The following is a 16,631-nucleotide window of genomic DNA, read 5'->3' on the forward strand; positions in this document are numbered from 1 at the left end:
GAATGTGATTCTGTTAAAGAATTATATCAATTTAAAAATTTTAATTATTAGATAAAATTCTACTATATAATTTATATTATTTTTTAATATATTTTCTTAAATAAAAGTTTTTTAAACTTGAGATATGTAAATATATATATTATCTTGTGTTTAATTTTGATCAAATAAATAAGGAATAATTAGATTCAAATTTATATAAGTACATGTGAAAAAATTAATTAATTCATTTTAAAAAGTTTGAATTATTAAATAAAATCTTAAAATATAATTTATATTATCTTGAAGTGAGTGGAATTTCATTGCTGGTGATAATAGTAATTAAAAATAAAGAAAAAAAGGTAAACAAGCTGTGTGATATGGACACAGATACATGAGGAGCTTGCACCTGGTTTAATGGCTCTATGATTACCTTTTACTTTAATCCTTAGTAGTAGTCTTTCTCTCTTCCTCATCTTCATAAATATAAGCTTCCGCACACTGATATGTTCAGCCCTCTAGCTTGTATATGAAGATTGAATCATTGGATATTTATAACATTTCATTAAAAATTACTTATAACCCTTGGTAGTGATCTTCTTAATTAATATATTCAAGTGGTTGGGGACATACGCACAGCCAAGAACCCTTATAAAAGCAAGGCAGATTATGCTCAAAAAAACCACAAGCACTCTAGCTTTCTTCTTAATCTTCTCAATCACAGGCATCCTCACAGGTTATCAGCTAGTTTATTCCCCTTATTTCCGTTGAAGGTAAAATTATTTATCATTTTACGCAAGCACACTTCACTTTTTCTTCATGCATCTAAGAATATATGACATTTCATAAAACATATGGAATTATTTGATAATTAGCTCCCTTTAGCTAGGCTTGGAAGCAAGTGTGAATTGATTCATGCCTGCTTCTGCTGCTACTCAGCTCTAAAATCAATTGCTAACGAAGAACATTTGGGATATGAAAGCAAAAAATGATTAAATGTGTTAGCTTGTGTGGATTGACTATGTAGTCTTTTAACTGTGCTGGCTCTAGCCGGCCGGAGACTTTTGCAAGGTTGATAATTTAAGATTTGACACTCTTCATCTGTTTTGACAGGTGAGATTTGGAAATTCCCACGATCCATAATGGAAGGAAACATGAAAGTTTGGATTTTGCAGTTGGTGGCACTATGGGTTTTGTTAGTGGCACTTCACGATCACCATGCCGTGGCAAACGATGGTGGCGTTAATACTCATCCCGGGCCTATAATTCCACCGCATGCCTCCGGCGAAGGTAGGAAGGCTATCAATGATTCAAGGCCGTTTTCCATCGTCGGGGCGGGCAGTAAACTCTGCGTTTCAGCAAACAGATTCGTGCCCCAGCTAGTGGCTTGCAAGGCCGCCACAAAAGAGCAAAAATGGGAGTTCCGTTCAGATGGTACTTTGCGGACAGAGACGGACCTTAGCATGTGCCTCACTTGTAATGACCTAACCCAAGGAAGCGACATTCTCGTTCTCCCATGCAACTTCAGTTCGTCTGAATATATATTTTGGACATACAGGTCCTCTGATAAAGCCATTATTAGCACTGCCAGTACTAATGAAGAAGTACTGGTAATGGATTTGCGCGAGGGTAAAATAGAAGTCTCTCAACAAATACTTCTCTGGACATCCAATGGTGGAGACAACCAGATGTGGTATCTAGTACCATGATTAATCCTGCTCAAATTAGAAGCAGCAAGTTTTTGTTGCCCAATAACAACTACGTTGCTTTAATATATATGAATAAAGATGGCTGCGGCCTCTGTTACATCGTACTTGTGTGTAATGCTAAAATAAATAAATGAAATGAAGCTTCGCTTTGATACAGTGTGGTTCTTTAATTTGTTATAATTAGATTGTGTTGAATGAGTAAAAATCGTCTTATTTTCATACTTATTTTATACATCATCAAAACGATTCTGGATATGACCCACATGTGGACAGACACGGTCAGGAACTAAATCATAGAAAGAAGCTTGTAAACTCAAAGTTCTCCGTCGATTATATACTTTCATGCGGGCTGAAAAATGCAAGTGATAATATTTAAATAATATATATTTTTTCAATTCATTTCTTATTACTTGACTATTGCTAGTTGAGTTTCAAGTTTACTTGCTTACCTTACTCGTACAAGGGTTTAATAGCTTTCTCTTATCACTATACATTTAGGTCTTGGGAACCGGTAAGAAAAGGTAAAGGGAAAAACAAAAACTAGCAAGAAATGGTGGGATATACATAAAAATTACTAAGATACAACGACGAGTAATTTTTTTGTTAGCAATAGTTGTAGTTAGAGATATTTAAATGTCTCATTAGCCGATCGACCTTGATTCAGTATATGCCACAGGTTAAAAAAGACAAACTAAATAAAAAAGCTAAATTAGGAGTGTTTATTAGATACAATAGTCCATCAAAAGCTTACAGAATCTTCCAACCTCAAAATGAAAGAATTCTAGTAAGCAAAAATGTTAATTTCATGGAAGATAAACAATGAAAATAAGATGAACCAAAAAAGAAGCAAGAATCATCAATATAGAAGCAGGAATCTTTAACTTGGGAGATTATTAACGACAATATTTATAATGAGTCAGTCAGAGGTACAAGATCATTATCTGAGATTTATGAAAGTAGCAATATTGCTATTTTTTAGCTTGCAGAATTCAAAGCGGTAATGAAAAACAACGAATGGATTGAAGCAATGAAAGAGGAACTTATAATGATAAAAAAAAAAAAATGATACCTGGATACTGATGGACAAGCCTTTACATAAAAATGTTATAGGAGTCAAATGAGTTTATAGAACTAAATAAAATGCAAATGGTTCTATAAACAAATACAAAGCCATATTAGTTGTGAAGGGCTATGCTCAAGTGTTTAGAGTGGACTTCTCAGAAACTTTTGCACCCGTAACACGACTTGATACAATCAGATTGCTACTTGCATTGTCTATATAAAAGGATTAGAAAGTTTATCAGTTAAATGTAAAATCTGCGTTTCCAAAAAGATATTTGCATGAGGAGATTTTCATAGAACAACCAAAAGGTTTTGAGACGATAGACCTTGGTTTGATGTCTTACTTTCTTGTAATGGAGGTGAAACAAAGCAATGGAGGAATCTTCATATGTCAAAGGAAGTATGCTAAGGAGATCCTAAAAAAGTTTCACATGGAGAACTGCAAAAGCACAAGCACTTTTATGAATCTAAAAGAAAAATTCAGCAAGAATGATGGAACAAACAAAGTAGATGAAGGTTAGTACAGAAGTCTAATTGGGTGTTTGATGTATCCTACAACAACAAGATTTGATATTGCATTTGTTGTATATTTTCTCTCACGATTCATGCATTGTGAAAGTGAATCACATCTTCAAGGCGCAAAAAGGATAGTAAGATATATCAAGGGTACAATAAACTACGGTATAAAGTTCTCCTATTCTCATGATTTTATGCTCCATGGTTATTCTAACAGTGACTGGACAAGATCTGTAGATGATATAAAAAGCACTTTGGGCTATTGTTTTAGCTTCGGATCAAGCATGTTCTCTCGGTGTTCAAGGAAGCAAGATGTGGTTGCTCAAAGCACAATTGGGGCCAAATATATAACAGATACTACTGTTGTAAATCAAGCAAATTGGATAAGAAAAATACTTGCAAATTTGCATATGGGTCAACTTGAGCCAACACATATTTATATTGATAAATTAAGCTATAATTTCCATTACAGATTATCATGTTTTTCATAGTAGGACTAAGCACGTTAAAATCAAGTTATATTTTTTAAGAAAAGTTTAGAAAGAAAGAGAAGTTACTCTTTTTTATTACAGAAACAATGACCAGCTTGTAGATGTTGTGACTAAAGCTCTTTTAAAAAACAAGTTTTGAAGAACTAAGAAGCAAGCTAAGTGTTTGCAGCAGTTAAAGCAAGGAGGAGTGTTGAAAGAATGCCTTAAAAGCTGCAGAAGATTAGAAAACTTTGCTGTTACAAAAAATCAAGAGATTTTGCTATTGAAGACCAGGTCTTAAGGAATAAATCTATTGTTCGGAAGTTAGACCTTAGGGTTGATGGCCAGGAAAAAATAATAATAATAAAAATCATAACAATTTTGTTTCAATAAAAAAAAAAAACCAATAGAATAATAACCGAGGCTCATATCACTAGGTCAAACTCCATATCAAACAAATCACTAGATCAACCATATTAGCTAGGTCTCTTTCATGAGATTATAACACATAATTTTTTTCTAAATTAACACTATTCAAGAGCTCTCTGAAAATCTCTTTTTTAAACTTATTTTCCAGTATTATTTTGTATAGGAAAATGGAGAAAAATATTTTTCTGAAAAAATGATTGAAAGGTTTAAAATATAAACATATCTACTTTAACTACGAGAACAACCTTTTGTATCGACTTAAACAGGTGTAAGGCGCTCAAATTTATGTTTAAACAAACAGAAATTCTGCAAATGAAAGAGAAGCAAACAAGTCATGGTGGGGAAACATGCACTGAAACCCCAATATCAAAAGAATTCTGCCCGTGAAAGATTCCACCACCACTTGAAGCCAATAAACACAAGACACGTAATCAATGATGTGGTAAACCAAGTCTATCTAACAGTTTCTCACAAATGAGTGAGAGAAATTGACTACATTTACTTCAGGACTTCCAGTTCCCTTAATCTGACAGGACATTTCTTGCGCCTCCACAACATTTGCAATTTATTACAGAATTTGAATGTCAGTTCTGACTGATACATGCTCCAACAAGTACATCCAGCTTGATGGTCCTGAACATTGGAAACTCTCTTCACTACAACTTCCTTGACTTCCAATGAACAAGACAGATCAAAATAAAAGGGAGTGTTTATCCTGTACAATCTAGCCCCTAAGCTTTAGCTTTTGTTTGCCAGGAATTACAACATAGAGCATCAAAATAAAGCTCCTTGGAAGAATATAAAATGAAAAAGGGCATCCCAGTCACCATCTCCCATGTATATTTTCCATCATGATACAAATTTATGCATATGACTTTAGGTTTAATGAGATTGGAGTCGTTGATAAGCTTTTAAAGGAAAATATTAAACAGATAAAGATGAACCCTTGTAAAACCAGACTCACAATAAAGGTGAATCTCTGCCACTCCCAAGCTCCAAAGCACATTAGTACCAGATAAGCTTTGGGCTTGATATACACAGAATGGTCATCCAGTTGCAGTATCTTTAATTCTTTCCTCGATCAACTCATCACTGATTCAGAGTTTATGTGGCCACTATTCCCTGGAGGTGCACTCAGCCCAGTGCTGGTATTGCGTTGCTGCCCAAAATGTCTTAAGAGCTCCATCTGGTGTTCATTTGTATGAGGAAGGCAAGCTCGTAAAAGCTCAACGGGCATTTCTTGTTTTGTAGCTGCACGCACCTCCAAATCAATACCTTCTGTACTAGGTGGTGTCTTTGCATAGACTGAATGCAGTATGGTGTCATATTTAATCAGGCAGTACTTCGTAAGAAGATCAAAAAATTCATCAAATGATGCCTGCCAAAGAGCAAAATTGGGCATAGCACAGTTGGCAGAAGCCTGAGGACCATGTAATAGTTTACTAGCTCTTTCAAGAAGACATTTCAAAATAACTGTGGCCCCATCCCCAGCAGGACTACCAAGAGGCCGAAAAGGTGGCTGCTCTGAAGAACAAACTACTGCAACCAGGCAAGCACTCAATGCATGAAGATCCATGCCATTTACACATGCAGAAACTGTCTTTGTGAGATTTGTAGTCGTGTCGGCTGCATCTGTATCCGAGGGAATGCCACCAAACAAAAATCTCAAGTGACGGAAAATAGCCATGCAGACAACACGGGTGAGTTCATTGCCAGGGAATAGAAGCTGAAGAAACTTGCAGATAAGCTTTTGACCCTTGGGAAGAGATACTAACCGCAGGAACACAATGTCATCCTTCGAGGCTAGTCCAACAGAGTGGCCAGTTTGTCCAAGTGGGTCAACAAGCTGGAGTGATGCTGCCAAGCCTTCAAGCAAGTTCTGCCGCCTACGCCTGAGCTGAGCCCCACCATCCTGGGACTGATTACACTGCAGGAAACGATCAATATCATCTACATCAAGAAGAAGAGATAAGCTATCTTCAATAGTGATTCTAGCTGCAAGCATAGGTTCCTGTTCCAAAGGCCTCTCAGAGATTTGTTCAGAGTTTCCATCACCAGAACTAGGAGAATCAACTTCAAGAAGGGGGCGAGGTTTACGAATGGGTGGGAGAGGAATCTTCCCGAGAGCATCAAAATGGAGATGAGAATGCTGGTCTGCACTGTTACGAGATCGAGAAGGGAGCTCCTTCATGTGAGATGGGCAGAAATTGTGTTTAATTCTTGACCCAGTAGATTTCTTGGCAAGAGAAGCTTGGTGGTAGTAATCATCTATATATGGGTCAGTGCTATGAGTGGCAGCATGCTGCATTTTCAGAATACTCTCTATTTCATCAGCTGTCATATGCTTGGATCGGAATTGCACCCAGCCACTATCACTTTTCTGACTACTAGTGTCAGATCCTTGCGAAAAGCGCCGGTTTCTTTGAGAGGATGATTTATGTTTTTGATCCCTGATATGCAATGATGAAGGATGGGAATTAAAGAACTGAGATTGCATTGCTGCAAAGTGAGCCAGTGATGGTTGAAGTGAAGAGTGCAGTCTCTGCTGTTGCAATTGCTGCTGTGGTGACATCAAATGGGCAGACATTAGGCCATTTTGATGCGATAGTTGCTGCTGCAATATACTCTCTAAGAGCCTAGACTGATCTACATGTAATAGACCAGCATGATTAAGCCAATGTTTTTGTGGCCTATTATTAAAAGAAAGGCCAGGAGACATGATCTGGGGCAGATTTCCACCATAATGTAGCCCATGCTGTAAACCAGCCAGATGAAGATTAGAGTTGGACAAAGGAGAGAGGTTTGGAGCAGACAAGTGCGACTGCAGTCCACCAGCACGAGAAGCAACATTGAGGTGGTGTGGTGAAGCACCACCAGGTGGGGGGAAAGATGTGAAATTTGATTTGGGTACAGGAATTGGTTCACTTGAGAAGTGAGGCTGCTGCAGTGGCTGCTGGGGATACGAGGAAGTTCTGTACAATGGTTTTGATTCTGAGAAACGAGCCGAAGAAGGCTGGGGCTGTGATGACCATCTCTTGCTGTCCTGAGCATTTTCTGCACAAAACATTTGTTGATCTAACCAGCCAGCAAACTCTCCATCTTGTGCCCAATCAGTAGCAGATGAACCTGAAAAGAAAATTAGTATTAGATGCTATGGCAGGAGGCATACTTAGACACCCCTATAGAAGTAATGCTGACCTAAAAATATGATATGTTACTCTGCAAACTGTTAACCGTGGTATGCCAAGTTGAAAGGTGGAAATAATCATGTACATTTTGGTTCGCAAAACAGGAAACACAACAGAAATCATTTGCACTAGTCACCAGCAAGTGATGTGAAGTATGCATGTATGCAAAATATATTATTACTTCTTTTATTTCAAAAACTGGAAGACAAACAATGATCTGACACATCAGAAATTGATTGTACTGGATGTACCAGAATTTCATGAGAACAACTAAATCAATCTCAAAATGGTTAATGAAGAAAAAAACCATTTTAGCCAAGAAGCCACTCTCCATCTTACTGAAGAAAAGGCCTTCTGACCTGCATGCAAAGAAAAGGACTTCTGCTAAAACTATTTTACCAATCATCAGGCTTGTGGAAAAAACTAAAAAAAAAACATAAAAAAGTTTATGACAGGCTTTGTGAAGTACATGTATTGGAGGAGAAAACACAAGGATAAAACATCCAATTCAACTTTCAAGCTGAAAACAAAAAATGAAGGCATTTCCATTCAATATACTTCCTGGCTCAAAAATACACTGACAACAATTATATGAGAATTAAATCTAAACTACTGCATGGTCATCTCAGGACTCAGAAAGCAAATTTACAGAATATCAAGTCGAGGAAATTTCTTGATTTGGTGCAACAAGATAATGTAAACAAAATTTACAATTAATTGAACTCACTTTCCCTTGAAAATGATCCAGATCCTCTGTCACCAATAACTCCTGGATTTCTTGGTCCGGTTACAACTCTGTTCAACTATGCATTTGGACACCAAATTCACAAGTCAACAAAAAAAACATTAGAAAGCATCCCTTGATCCTCGGGTTGGAAAAGATATATGAATCAAGAAGACTAGAAATAATAGTAGCAGAAGCATATAGAGATAAAATAATCCTAACAAAAGAATGTGATATAATGACAGAAAAAGCAAGTCCTATCTTCCTAGTTTGGACCCAACCTGCTCGAGGGAAGCATTTGATTATTGTTGCTTATCTCAAACTTCTTCCTTAGGCCAACTAATGCTTATGGCGGCAGTTTCAGGTATAGAGATCAAAACTCATCTAACAGAAAATGTATGTTCAGTTCATCCTCTCTCAGAGGCATTTAAGATCCTTCCTCATTTAGACCTCCTCAATGCATACGCATACTACTAACTTGCAAAACCCATTTCACAAAAGCATTTTGAGTTACTCATCCAAACCCAGAGTTGATAGACAGAAAGCTAAGTGTCATTCAAAGGAAAAGAAAATGAGGGGTACTTAAAATAAAATAAAAGGTGTAATGTTTGTGCTTAACATCGAATAGAGGCAACATGTCTAACATAAGATCGTCACAGAGCAGGGTGGAAAGGTTTGCTTTTGATCAAGGTTGGAAAGGGGAAGAGAGCAGATCTTATGTGTATTAGTTGTACTGAAAATCACTGGGTGGAAAGATTTGCTTTTGATCTGGAGTACCTTGATGGACCAGAATTCAAGAATATTCAAAGACCCAGTCAAGTATAGGGTAGAAAGGTTGGTTTTTTGGCCTTCTCTAGTCTCTATGGAGTATTGCTTCTGCAGAATTTGACAAAATGTCTTCAGCCAGCTTTCAGAGACACTAAAATACCTTCTTTTTATTAATTTTATTTATATTTCTTGTATTCTTCTATGGAGATGACTTTTCTCCATCATGACAAATTTTCTTCTCTCATTCTCCTAAACTCTTAAATTTTTATCAACAATTTGAGAAGAAAATAATACAAAATAATATGTTCACAGATCAAGGGAACAATCGACGCCATAGAAGGGGATCAAATGTCCCTTCCACCTTTTTCTCTTCCTCAAACTTATAACTTAGCATCTTTCCCTTTTACTCAGGCAAAACCATGAGGGCCCGGTAAAACATGTGTTTTGATACTTTTAAATTGAGATGCATCATAAAACCAATTAACCCTATGGAGCCCAATAAAAACATGTTTCCAAGCTAGCTTTTGTGATTCTGATATCCAAGTAACAATTAACCTTGTAGCAAATGTGTAATGACTAAACTTATTGTCTTAATAAACAGAACATGTTGGAATTAAATGAACATGTAGAACTCATCAAATGGTATGTTATACACGTTAAATTACTGTATAAGTTAAAGAAAAAAGAATCTAACCTTTGCGAAAGTACTTGCCAGATCATCAATTTCAGATAAAGATCCTAAACTTGCACCCTGAAATCAAAAAAAAAAAAGAACAGGAAAAAAAAAATCAGTCATTATAACAGCAATCCAAAGTTTCAATAGTGCAGCATCTTAATTATGACTCCGCTACATGATTTCATGGTTTGATTCTGATAGACTCTTTTTTCATAATGGTTGATCAGGAATCTCTCTTTTCTCATTAACTAGAAGTTAAATAAATACTAGATTTTGATAAGAGCAAACAACAATGCACAACAGTTGGCTGCAACAGAACAGAGAAGTATCAGACCAAAAAATAAAGGTTTTATCTTTCTTTCTCAATAACTCTTCAGATTAGAGTTAAACAAATACAGAATGGACACTGAAATAATAAAAACATAGGAAAGAACAAAAGTAGCTGACCCCAAACAGCTACACTTAAGGCTTCGTCAAATTAAGAAAAGAATAGGCCATTCTCCTCTGCCAGAGTACAAGGTCTACAGGCTCCTTTTTCTAAGATGACTACATGAAGAACATATAAATTTTATTTATGAAATGAGTGAATTTTTTTTATTTACACAAGTCACATGTAAATTTTATTTCATCCACAAAAAAGAAAGGACCTAGAAACTTCATTTGATACACATCTAATGATCATTTATAAAACAAACATTAAAAAATAAAACTATTTATCAGCACCTCATATGTTTTCAAAAGAACATGCAAGATCAAACTATATACCAGCAAACTCTTATGTTTTCAAAAGAATAATTGCCACTCAAAAATCAAAAAATATAAATGTATCACCAACGTCCTATGTTTACAAATGCCATAATTAGCTCAGTATTTATCTTTTAATCTTTTTTTAACTTAGACTGATTAACTTAAAACTTCTGGTTTAGTAATGAATGCACAGTGACGACAATCACCTCAAGTTTCCAAGCTACAATGACAATTAATTTCTAAGGAATAAGACCTTAATTGATGTCTGCATCCAAAACAATACACATATTGTACAGATAATCAAACAGATAATACAGGTTAAACAATAAGCAAATTAGGTTAAATCCAGCAGTCACAAATTAAAAAAATGTTTTCAGTAAAAGAGTAAGGGTGCGAATAAGAGTGAAATGGATTACAGGAGACAAAAAAAAGAAAACTATTCTTACTTCATCTCTATCAAACAAACGATACTCATCATCGGCAGGTCCAAGCACAAGATTGTCACCTTCATCTTCTAAACCACCCAACTCCACTTCTTCCACAGCATGTTGACCAAAAAATTCGTACCGTGAAGCATCAAAGAGTGCACCTGAAAGACAATTTGAACAAAAAAATTATGTGAAGTTTTAACAGAAGTGCATGCTTGAGCACACACATGTCCACATAAAGCGGTAGGAAAACTGAGTTATCTGAATTCATATTTGAGGATAGAACACCAAATGGCACCCTAAACAGACGAGTAAAAGCCAAGGACTAACAAGTACAATAATATGCATCAAAAGAAGCCCCAATGCACATCCAATAAAACCCACTACTTCACAATTTAAACTCTACTTAAAAATTAGCTCAGATTGGCGGCAATTGAGCAGCAAGATAGGAATTTCTTTCTTCTTTTTTTCCTTTTTTGTGGTTTTTAAACATTGACCCGATATGATGTGAGAGCCTGAAGGAGTTCAAGAAATTTCACAACAGAAGCTGGGTATGTTTTCAGCCACAGCATACATGAACATGATTGCATCACAGCCATTCTATCGAAACACAGGATACCAGACTATCACATTACCAGTCCAACCTAAAATCCCAAGATTAAACAGAAAAGAAAAGCAACAAAACATTAAAATTTAAAGCTCAATATTCATTGAAACAACAAAAGAAGAGAACTTTTGATTAAACAGAAAAAACCACAAAGTTCACAAACACTAAATTTAAGCATATTCCCAAATCTAAAGAATTTATCCCCAAGCTGGGTATGTTTTCAGCCATAGCATACATGAACATGATCACATCACAGCCATTCTATCGAAAGACAGGGTACCTGACTATCACATTACCAATCCAACCTAAAATCATGAACTATAAACTAATATTCACACAATTCAGAACCAACCTTATTCCAGTTTTGCAACTTTAATCACAAAAGATCATATCTTGCTTTGCATTACAAGATTAAACGCAAAAGAAAAGCAACAAGACATCAAAATTCAAAGCTCAATATTCATTGAAACAACAAAAGAAGAGAACTTTTGATTAAAAAAATCACAAACTTCACAAACACAAAACCGAAAAATAAGCCCTAAACTAAATTTAAGCACATTCCCAAATCTAAAGAATTTATCCCAACCAATAAATAAATAAAAAAAAGCAATCTTTCTTGAATCCCAAGATTTTAGCTTCAATAAAACTCCCTTTAAAGTCCAAAAGCTCTCTTCTTTTTTATTCCACTTTATTTCTCAACATCCACAACAAAAACCCTTAAATCAATTCCCAAAAAGAATCAATCTTTCATCAAATACATAAAATCATACACAAGAAAACCAAAACCAAATAATTAGAGAGTGAAGGAGGTAAGAACCCGAAGAAGAATCAGTGAATTCCTTGAAATCTTTGCCATCAGATCGCTCCATATTTACAAAAACCTGCAAACAATCATAAAAAGAAGAAAGAAAATCCAAGATTTCGAAAAGAGAACAACGTCGTTTCTCGTTTTCAACTGGTAAAGAGAAAAAAAAAAAACCCTAAAAGAAGTGAGTGATTTATGACTCACTCATGCAAAGAAGAGGAAGAGCGTTTAAGGGAATGGCATGGAGGGGTAAATAAAAAGAGAGCTAGGATTTATTTTGAGGGAAAGAAACCCCTCTTTCGCAGACAGAGAGAATGAGAAGGATTATTTTTCACCGTCGAAGGAAAAAAAAGAAAAGAAAAGAAGAATAAACCGCATAGGTATTTAATGATAAAAATTTAAGATCAAAAAATTTATTTTTTTATAATTTTAAATTTGAATTATGTGATTATTAATATTAATAATTATTAAATATTTATTTAATCATTAATGTTAAGAATTGTAAACATGCAACCTAATTCGAATACTTATAAATAAAAAAATAAAAAAAGAATGGATTACTCTTTTTTCTGCCTTGTGGAGTATACATACATGTGCACTCCAACAGATATACGGTTAGGATTGAGAGAGATTATAATTATTAGTTGCAAGTTGGTATTGCTTTTTTACATAGTTACGAGACGCGGTTTGAGCATTGTTTAAAAACTTGGACTCATCTGGCGGATCATCCGGCTTCTGTGCCAGTTTGGTTAAAGAAATATTAAAAAAAAAAAAAAAATTCATCGACTCTGTTAAAAACTTTGGTTAACTTGAGGACCGACTATGAAAAAGATATATGAAATTATGAATTATTATGTTATTTGATTAAATTTTGTTAATTATTTTTTATTCAACAACATTATTTATTTTATTTTATTTTATTTTATTTTTCATAGCTAACCTAACGAGTCAATGTTTTTTCTATTCAAGTTAAAATTACAAGATCTATTACTTTGTCAAAGAGTTTGGATGTAAGCAGGTACATTATAGTCACTAATTACGAGATCCATGTGACACGCAATTCATAGTGGGTTGGATAGTTTTTTCTTTCGAACGTAAAAATAATAAATATTCAAGATTTTTTCATGTATTTTTTTCACCAAAAAAATCCTAATTATAAATTGAAAAGTTAATGCATATATTTAATTAAATCAATCAAGAATTATCAAAGATAAGAAATGCAACTAGAAAATTAAAAAATAAATGTGAATCAAAATATTTGATATCGTAATACAAGTCATGGATTCAATTGTGATTAACAATTTTGTTTTTTATAATTAATTTTTTATATTAATGATAATGAAAATAAATACGTACATAAAAGTTATTGAATAAAGTTTTTTAAAAAAATATTATTCAAGATTGCACAAAAAAAAATTGTTTACTAATCCTAAAAAAAAAAATGTTATCATCTTATGTGAAAACCGAGTAAAAACTAAACGATATTTAACTAAAAAATAAATTGGAAAGTTAAGAAATAGATGTTAATCAAGATAAATGGTCTCCAAACACAAGTCATGGACCTAGTTATATCTAATAACTTTGTCTATTGTGAGTCATATTTTTATTTAATAAAATAATAATAATAATAAAAGCAACACAGTAAAATAATTAAATAAAATTAAAGAGCAAAAAAATTAAGTAGAAATAAAGCCTACTAATATAAATAAAAAAATTATTACAAATTTATTTGTAAACAAAATAAAAATTAAATGATATTTTATTAAAAAAATCATAAAATTCTTTTTTTCTTTTTATCTCTCAATATCGATTTATTATTTCAAGCAATATGAATGCTTAAAAACATATCAATAGGATCTATTTTCAAATGAAATTTATTAACACTAAATTTAGTTTTTTTATCTTTGAAATGTGGTCAATCAATAACTTTATTTTTTTTTTTAACAATAATCCAACAACCTTCTCTATCATTTCACGGTGATGATAGATTGAAAAATAAACGTGGTAAACTTTTATATAGAATTAAAATTTCAAAAATTACAAGGATTAAAAGGAAGAAAGAGAAAAATAAATAAAAGTACTTTTCCACATGAATTTAAGATTGTCCATGTGAATTCTCCTTATTTTACACTTTCAACCTTTTTTATTGGAATATTTTTTTTCTTAATAAATATTTTAGAAATTGATCATTAATTTGGTCTTAGAAGGTTGCACTTAATATATAAATAAACGGGAGTTTAAGAATGAAATTAAAAAAATATATATAAAATTATGAACTGCAATAGTGAAAATGTGTACCCTTTTTAGTATATTTTACTGATATTTGACCTGTGCTTCGCCGATGGTTAGATATATTGTTTTAAACACAAAAATTTATGTACAAGGTTTTTCAACATGTTTTTGTAGTGAGAAAAATTTTGATGCATACATGTAATCATAAAAATTGAGAATTATGCGTGTGTTAATAAATGAAAAAAAAATACTTAAATGATAAATAAAAAATAAAACTAAAAAATTAAAAGACAGGTATAAATCAAGATATTTTATTTTGCAAGACAAGACTTTTACCCAGGCCATGTTTACTAAATTTGTTTTGTTAAAATATCTTTTTTATTTAACCAAGTAATAATAGAAATAAACATACACATTAAATTGATTAAATAAAATAAAAAAAAAAATATTATTCAATGCTTGCACATATTAAAAATATTATCTGAAAATAAAAAAAAATATTTTTTTAAAAATAAAGTTCGTCTATTTCTATTTCTTTTTTTTTTAAAAAAATATTATACAATGTTGTACATATTAGAAATATTATCTGAAAATAAAAATCAAAATTGTATCTTTCATGAAATTTCTAGCAAGCCATTCATATATGACAATTTTTTTCTTATCTATGTTCATTAATTAAAAATTAAAAGTAATTGGCTTTTAATTAAAATTAGATTACTCAAAATTAAATAAAAAAATTTACTAAGAAATACACGGACATCCACAGTGTTTTATATATGCGTGGACAATATCTGTTCTACAATTAAAATCCCAAGCCTTTTAGACTTTTACTTAATAATTTGTCAACGTGATGGGGACCCTTTCATGTCTATTTTGACACTGTAGGTGCTATGCAGCGTGCGGAAAAAGTCTGGATTGCTTGCATTTTATTTCTCTACAGAAATAAAGCACCGACTAAATTAAATTACTTTTTTATTTGATAGTACAAAATATAATCGGATTAATTCATGTATTAATCAAGATTAAGTTATTCTTTTGATGATTTTAATCCTTTATATTGGCTTAATATATTTAAAATAATTTAATAATTTTTTTTATATTAACTTTAAGATTGTGTTCAAAAATACGGTTGAAATCATATTTTTTTTTTAAATTTTAAAAAATTATGTTTTTTAATTGTTTTAATATGTTTATATAAAAAAATAATTAAATAATTAAAACAATATTATCTTCAAACATTTATTAACAAAAAAATACTTTAAAAAATAATTTTTATACCATTCTAAAATATGAATACACACCACACCTTTTTTTCTTTTTGAAAAACAAATAGGGTTATGTTATTATACAAAACACTACATGGACCAAGACACATGAAACTTTGGATTGCAACAATGCCATTTTTTTTCCCTAATTTTTTTCCACCTTATAGGATTAGATCTAAGGCCAATCTAGGTAAATTTGTTGAGCAGGGGAAAGATCGGAAAACAGAGGATCAAGAAAAAAAATAAAGAGAAAGGGTGGTGACTTCTAAATTGACGAGAAAAGTTCACTTTTCATCCTTTTACTTTTCAGAATATAAATATTTAGTCCCTACAAGTTTCACAATTTTAATTTTAGTTCAAAACTTTATTTTTTTTTTTTTTTAGATCTCTGGTTTGAGAGAGAGAAAAAGAATCATTGAATTTTAGCAATAAAGAACGAGAAAGTTTCAGGTTTACATTAATTTTAACAATGAAAACAATAAATTTAGATGTCAATAGGTTTTATTTGATATGTAAAAACTATAGTTATGTGTTTTCCTCCTTTGAAATTGTTGGGAAAAAAAAAGGAGAGGATTTTATTTTTTTGCATTTGTGTTTTGAGGTGAATTCAAGGGGGTTTAAAGAGTTGTTTTAGTGGTTTGTTTATATTATAGAATTGTGTTTTAAGATGTTTTGGTCTGAAAATTGTAATTTTGTGTAGAAAAATCTTTTATTTTCCAATTGTTGAAAATTGGGAAGGTAAAAGACATTTTACTTACCTTGAAATTTTTTCAAAAAAAAAATTGGGGTGAATGAAATGTCATTCTTTCCATTTCTAAATAAAAAATAAAAAGTCCAAGCATATGAGTCATTTTTCAAATAGATCAAGCTTTTCAAGCCCAACAATGCCTTTTTTTTTTTTTTTTTTTCTAATTTCATTTGTTTTAATTGATAATGTGTTTTATATATGTATTTTTTTTTAACTTTTTTATTTATAGTTAAATTAACCTCTCTCTCTCTCTCTCTCTCTCTCTCTCTCTCTCTCTCTCT

General features: G+C 32.4%; 1 protein-coding gene and 1 non-coding gene across 2 annotated transcripts; one reads left to right on the plus strand and one right to left on the minus strand.

Moving 5' to 3' along the window:
* The first annotated feature begins 299 nt into the window (after positions 1-299).
* LOC118052915 (uncharacterized) lies at positions 300-1,837 on the plus strand. Its single transcript, XR_012170047.1, has 2 exons — positions 300-749; positions 1,090-1,837. It is a non-coding gene; the product is annotated as an uncharacterized protein (transcript).
* A 2,862-nt stretch (positions 1,838-4,699) lies between these two features.
* LOC118052916 (protein PAT1 homolog 2) lies at positions 4,700-12,452 on the minus strand. The gene is made up of 5 exons (XM_035064020.2): positions 12,118-12,452; positions 10,712-10,854; positions 9,537-9,593; positions 8,078-8,153; positions 4,700-7,288 (listed from the first exon to the last, which is right to left on the minus strand). The coding sequence occupies exons 1-5, from the start codon at positions 12,167-12,169 to the stop codon at positions 5,244-5,246; spliced, it is 2,373 nt and encodes a 790-aa protein (XP_034919911.1). The 5' UTR covers positions 12,170-12,452; the 3' UTR covers positions 4,700-5,243.
* Between the last annotated feature and the right edge of the window lie 4,179 nt (positions 12,453-16,631).

Source organism: Populus alba, chromosome 6, assembly GCF_005239225.2.
Source record: "Populus alba chromosome 6, ASM523922v2, whole genome shotgun sequence".
NCBI classification, from domain to species: Eukaryota; Viridiplantae; Streptophyta; class Magnoliopsida; order Malpighiales; family Salicaceae; genus Populus; species Populus alba.

Excerpts from the sequence above, each read along its gene's own strand:
- LOC118052916 (XM_035064020.2), bottom strand. The coding sequence starts at position 12,169 with ATGGAGCGATCTGATGGCAAAGATTTCAAGGAATTCACTGATTCTTCT. Across the intron at positions 10,855-12,117 it reads ATTCACTGATTCTTCTTCGG|GTGCACTCTTTGATGCTTCA; the intron begins GTTCTTACCTCC and ends ATTGTCTTTCAG. Across the intron at positions 8,154-9,536 it reads TGGCAAGTACTTTCGCAAAG|TTGAACAGAGTTGTAACCGG; the intron begins GTTAGATTCTTT and ends CCAAATGCATAG.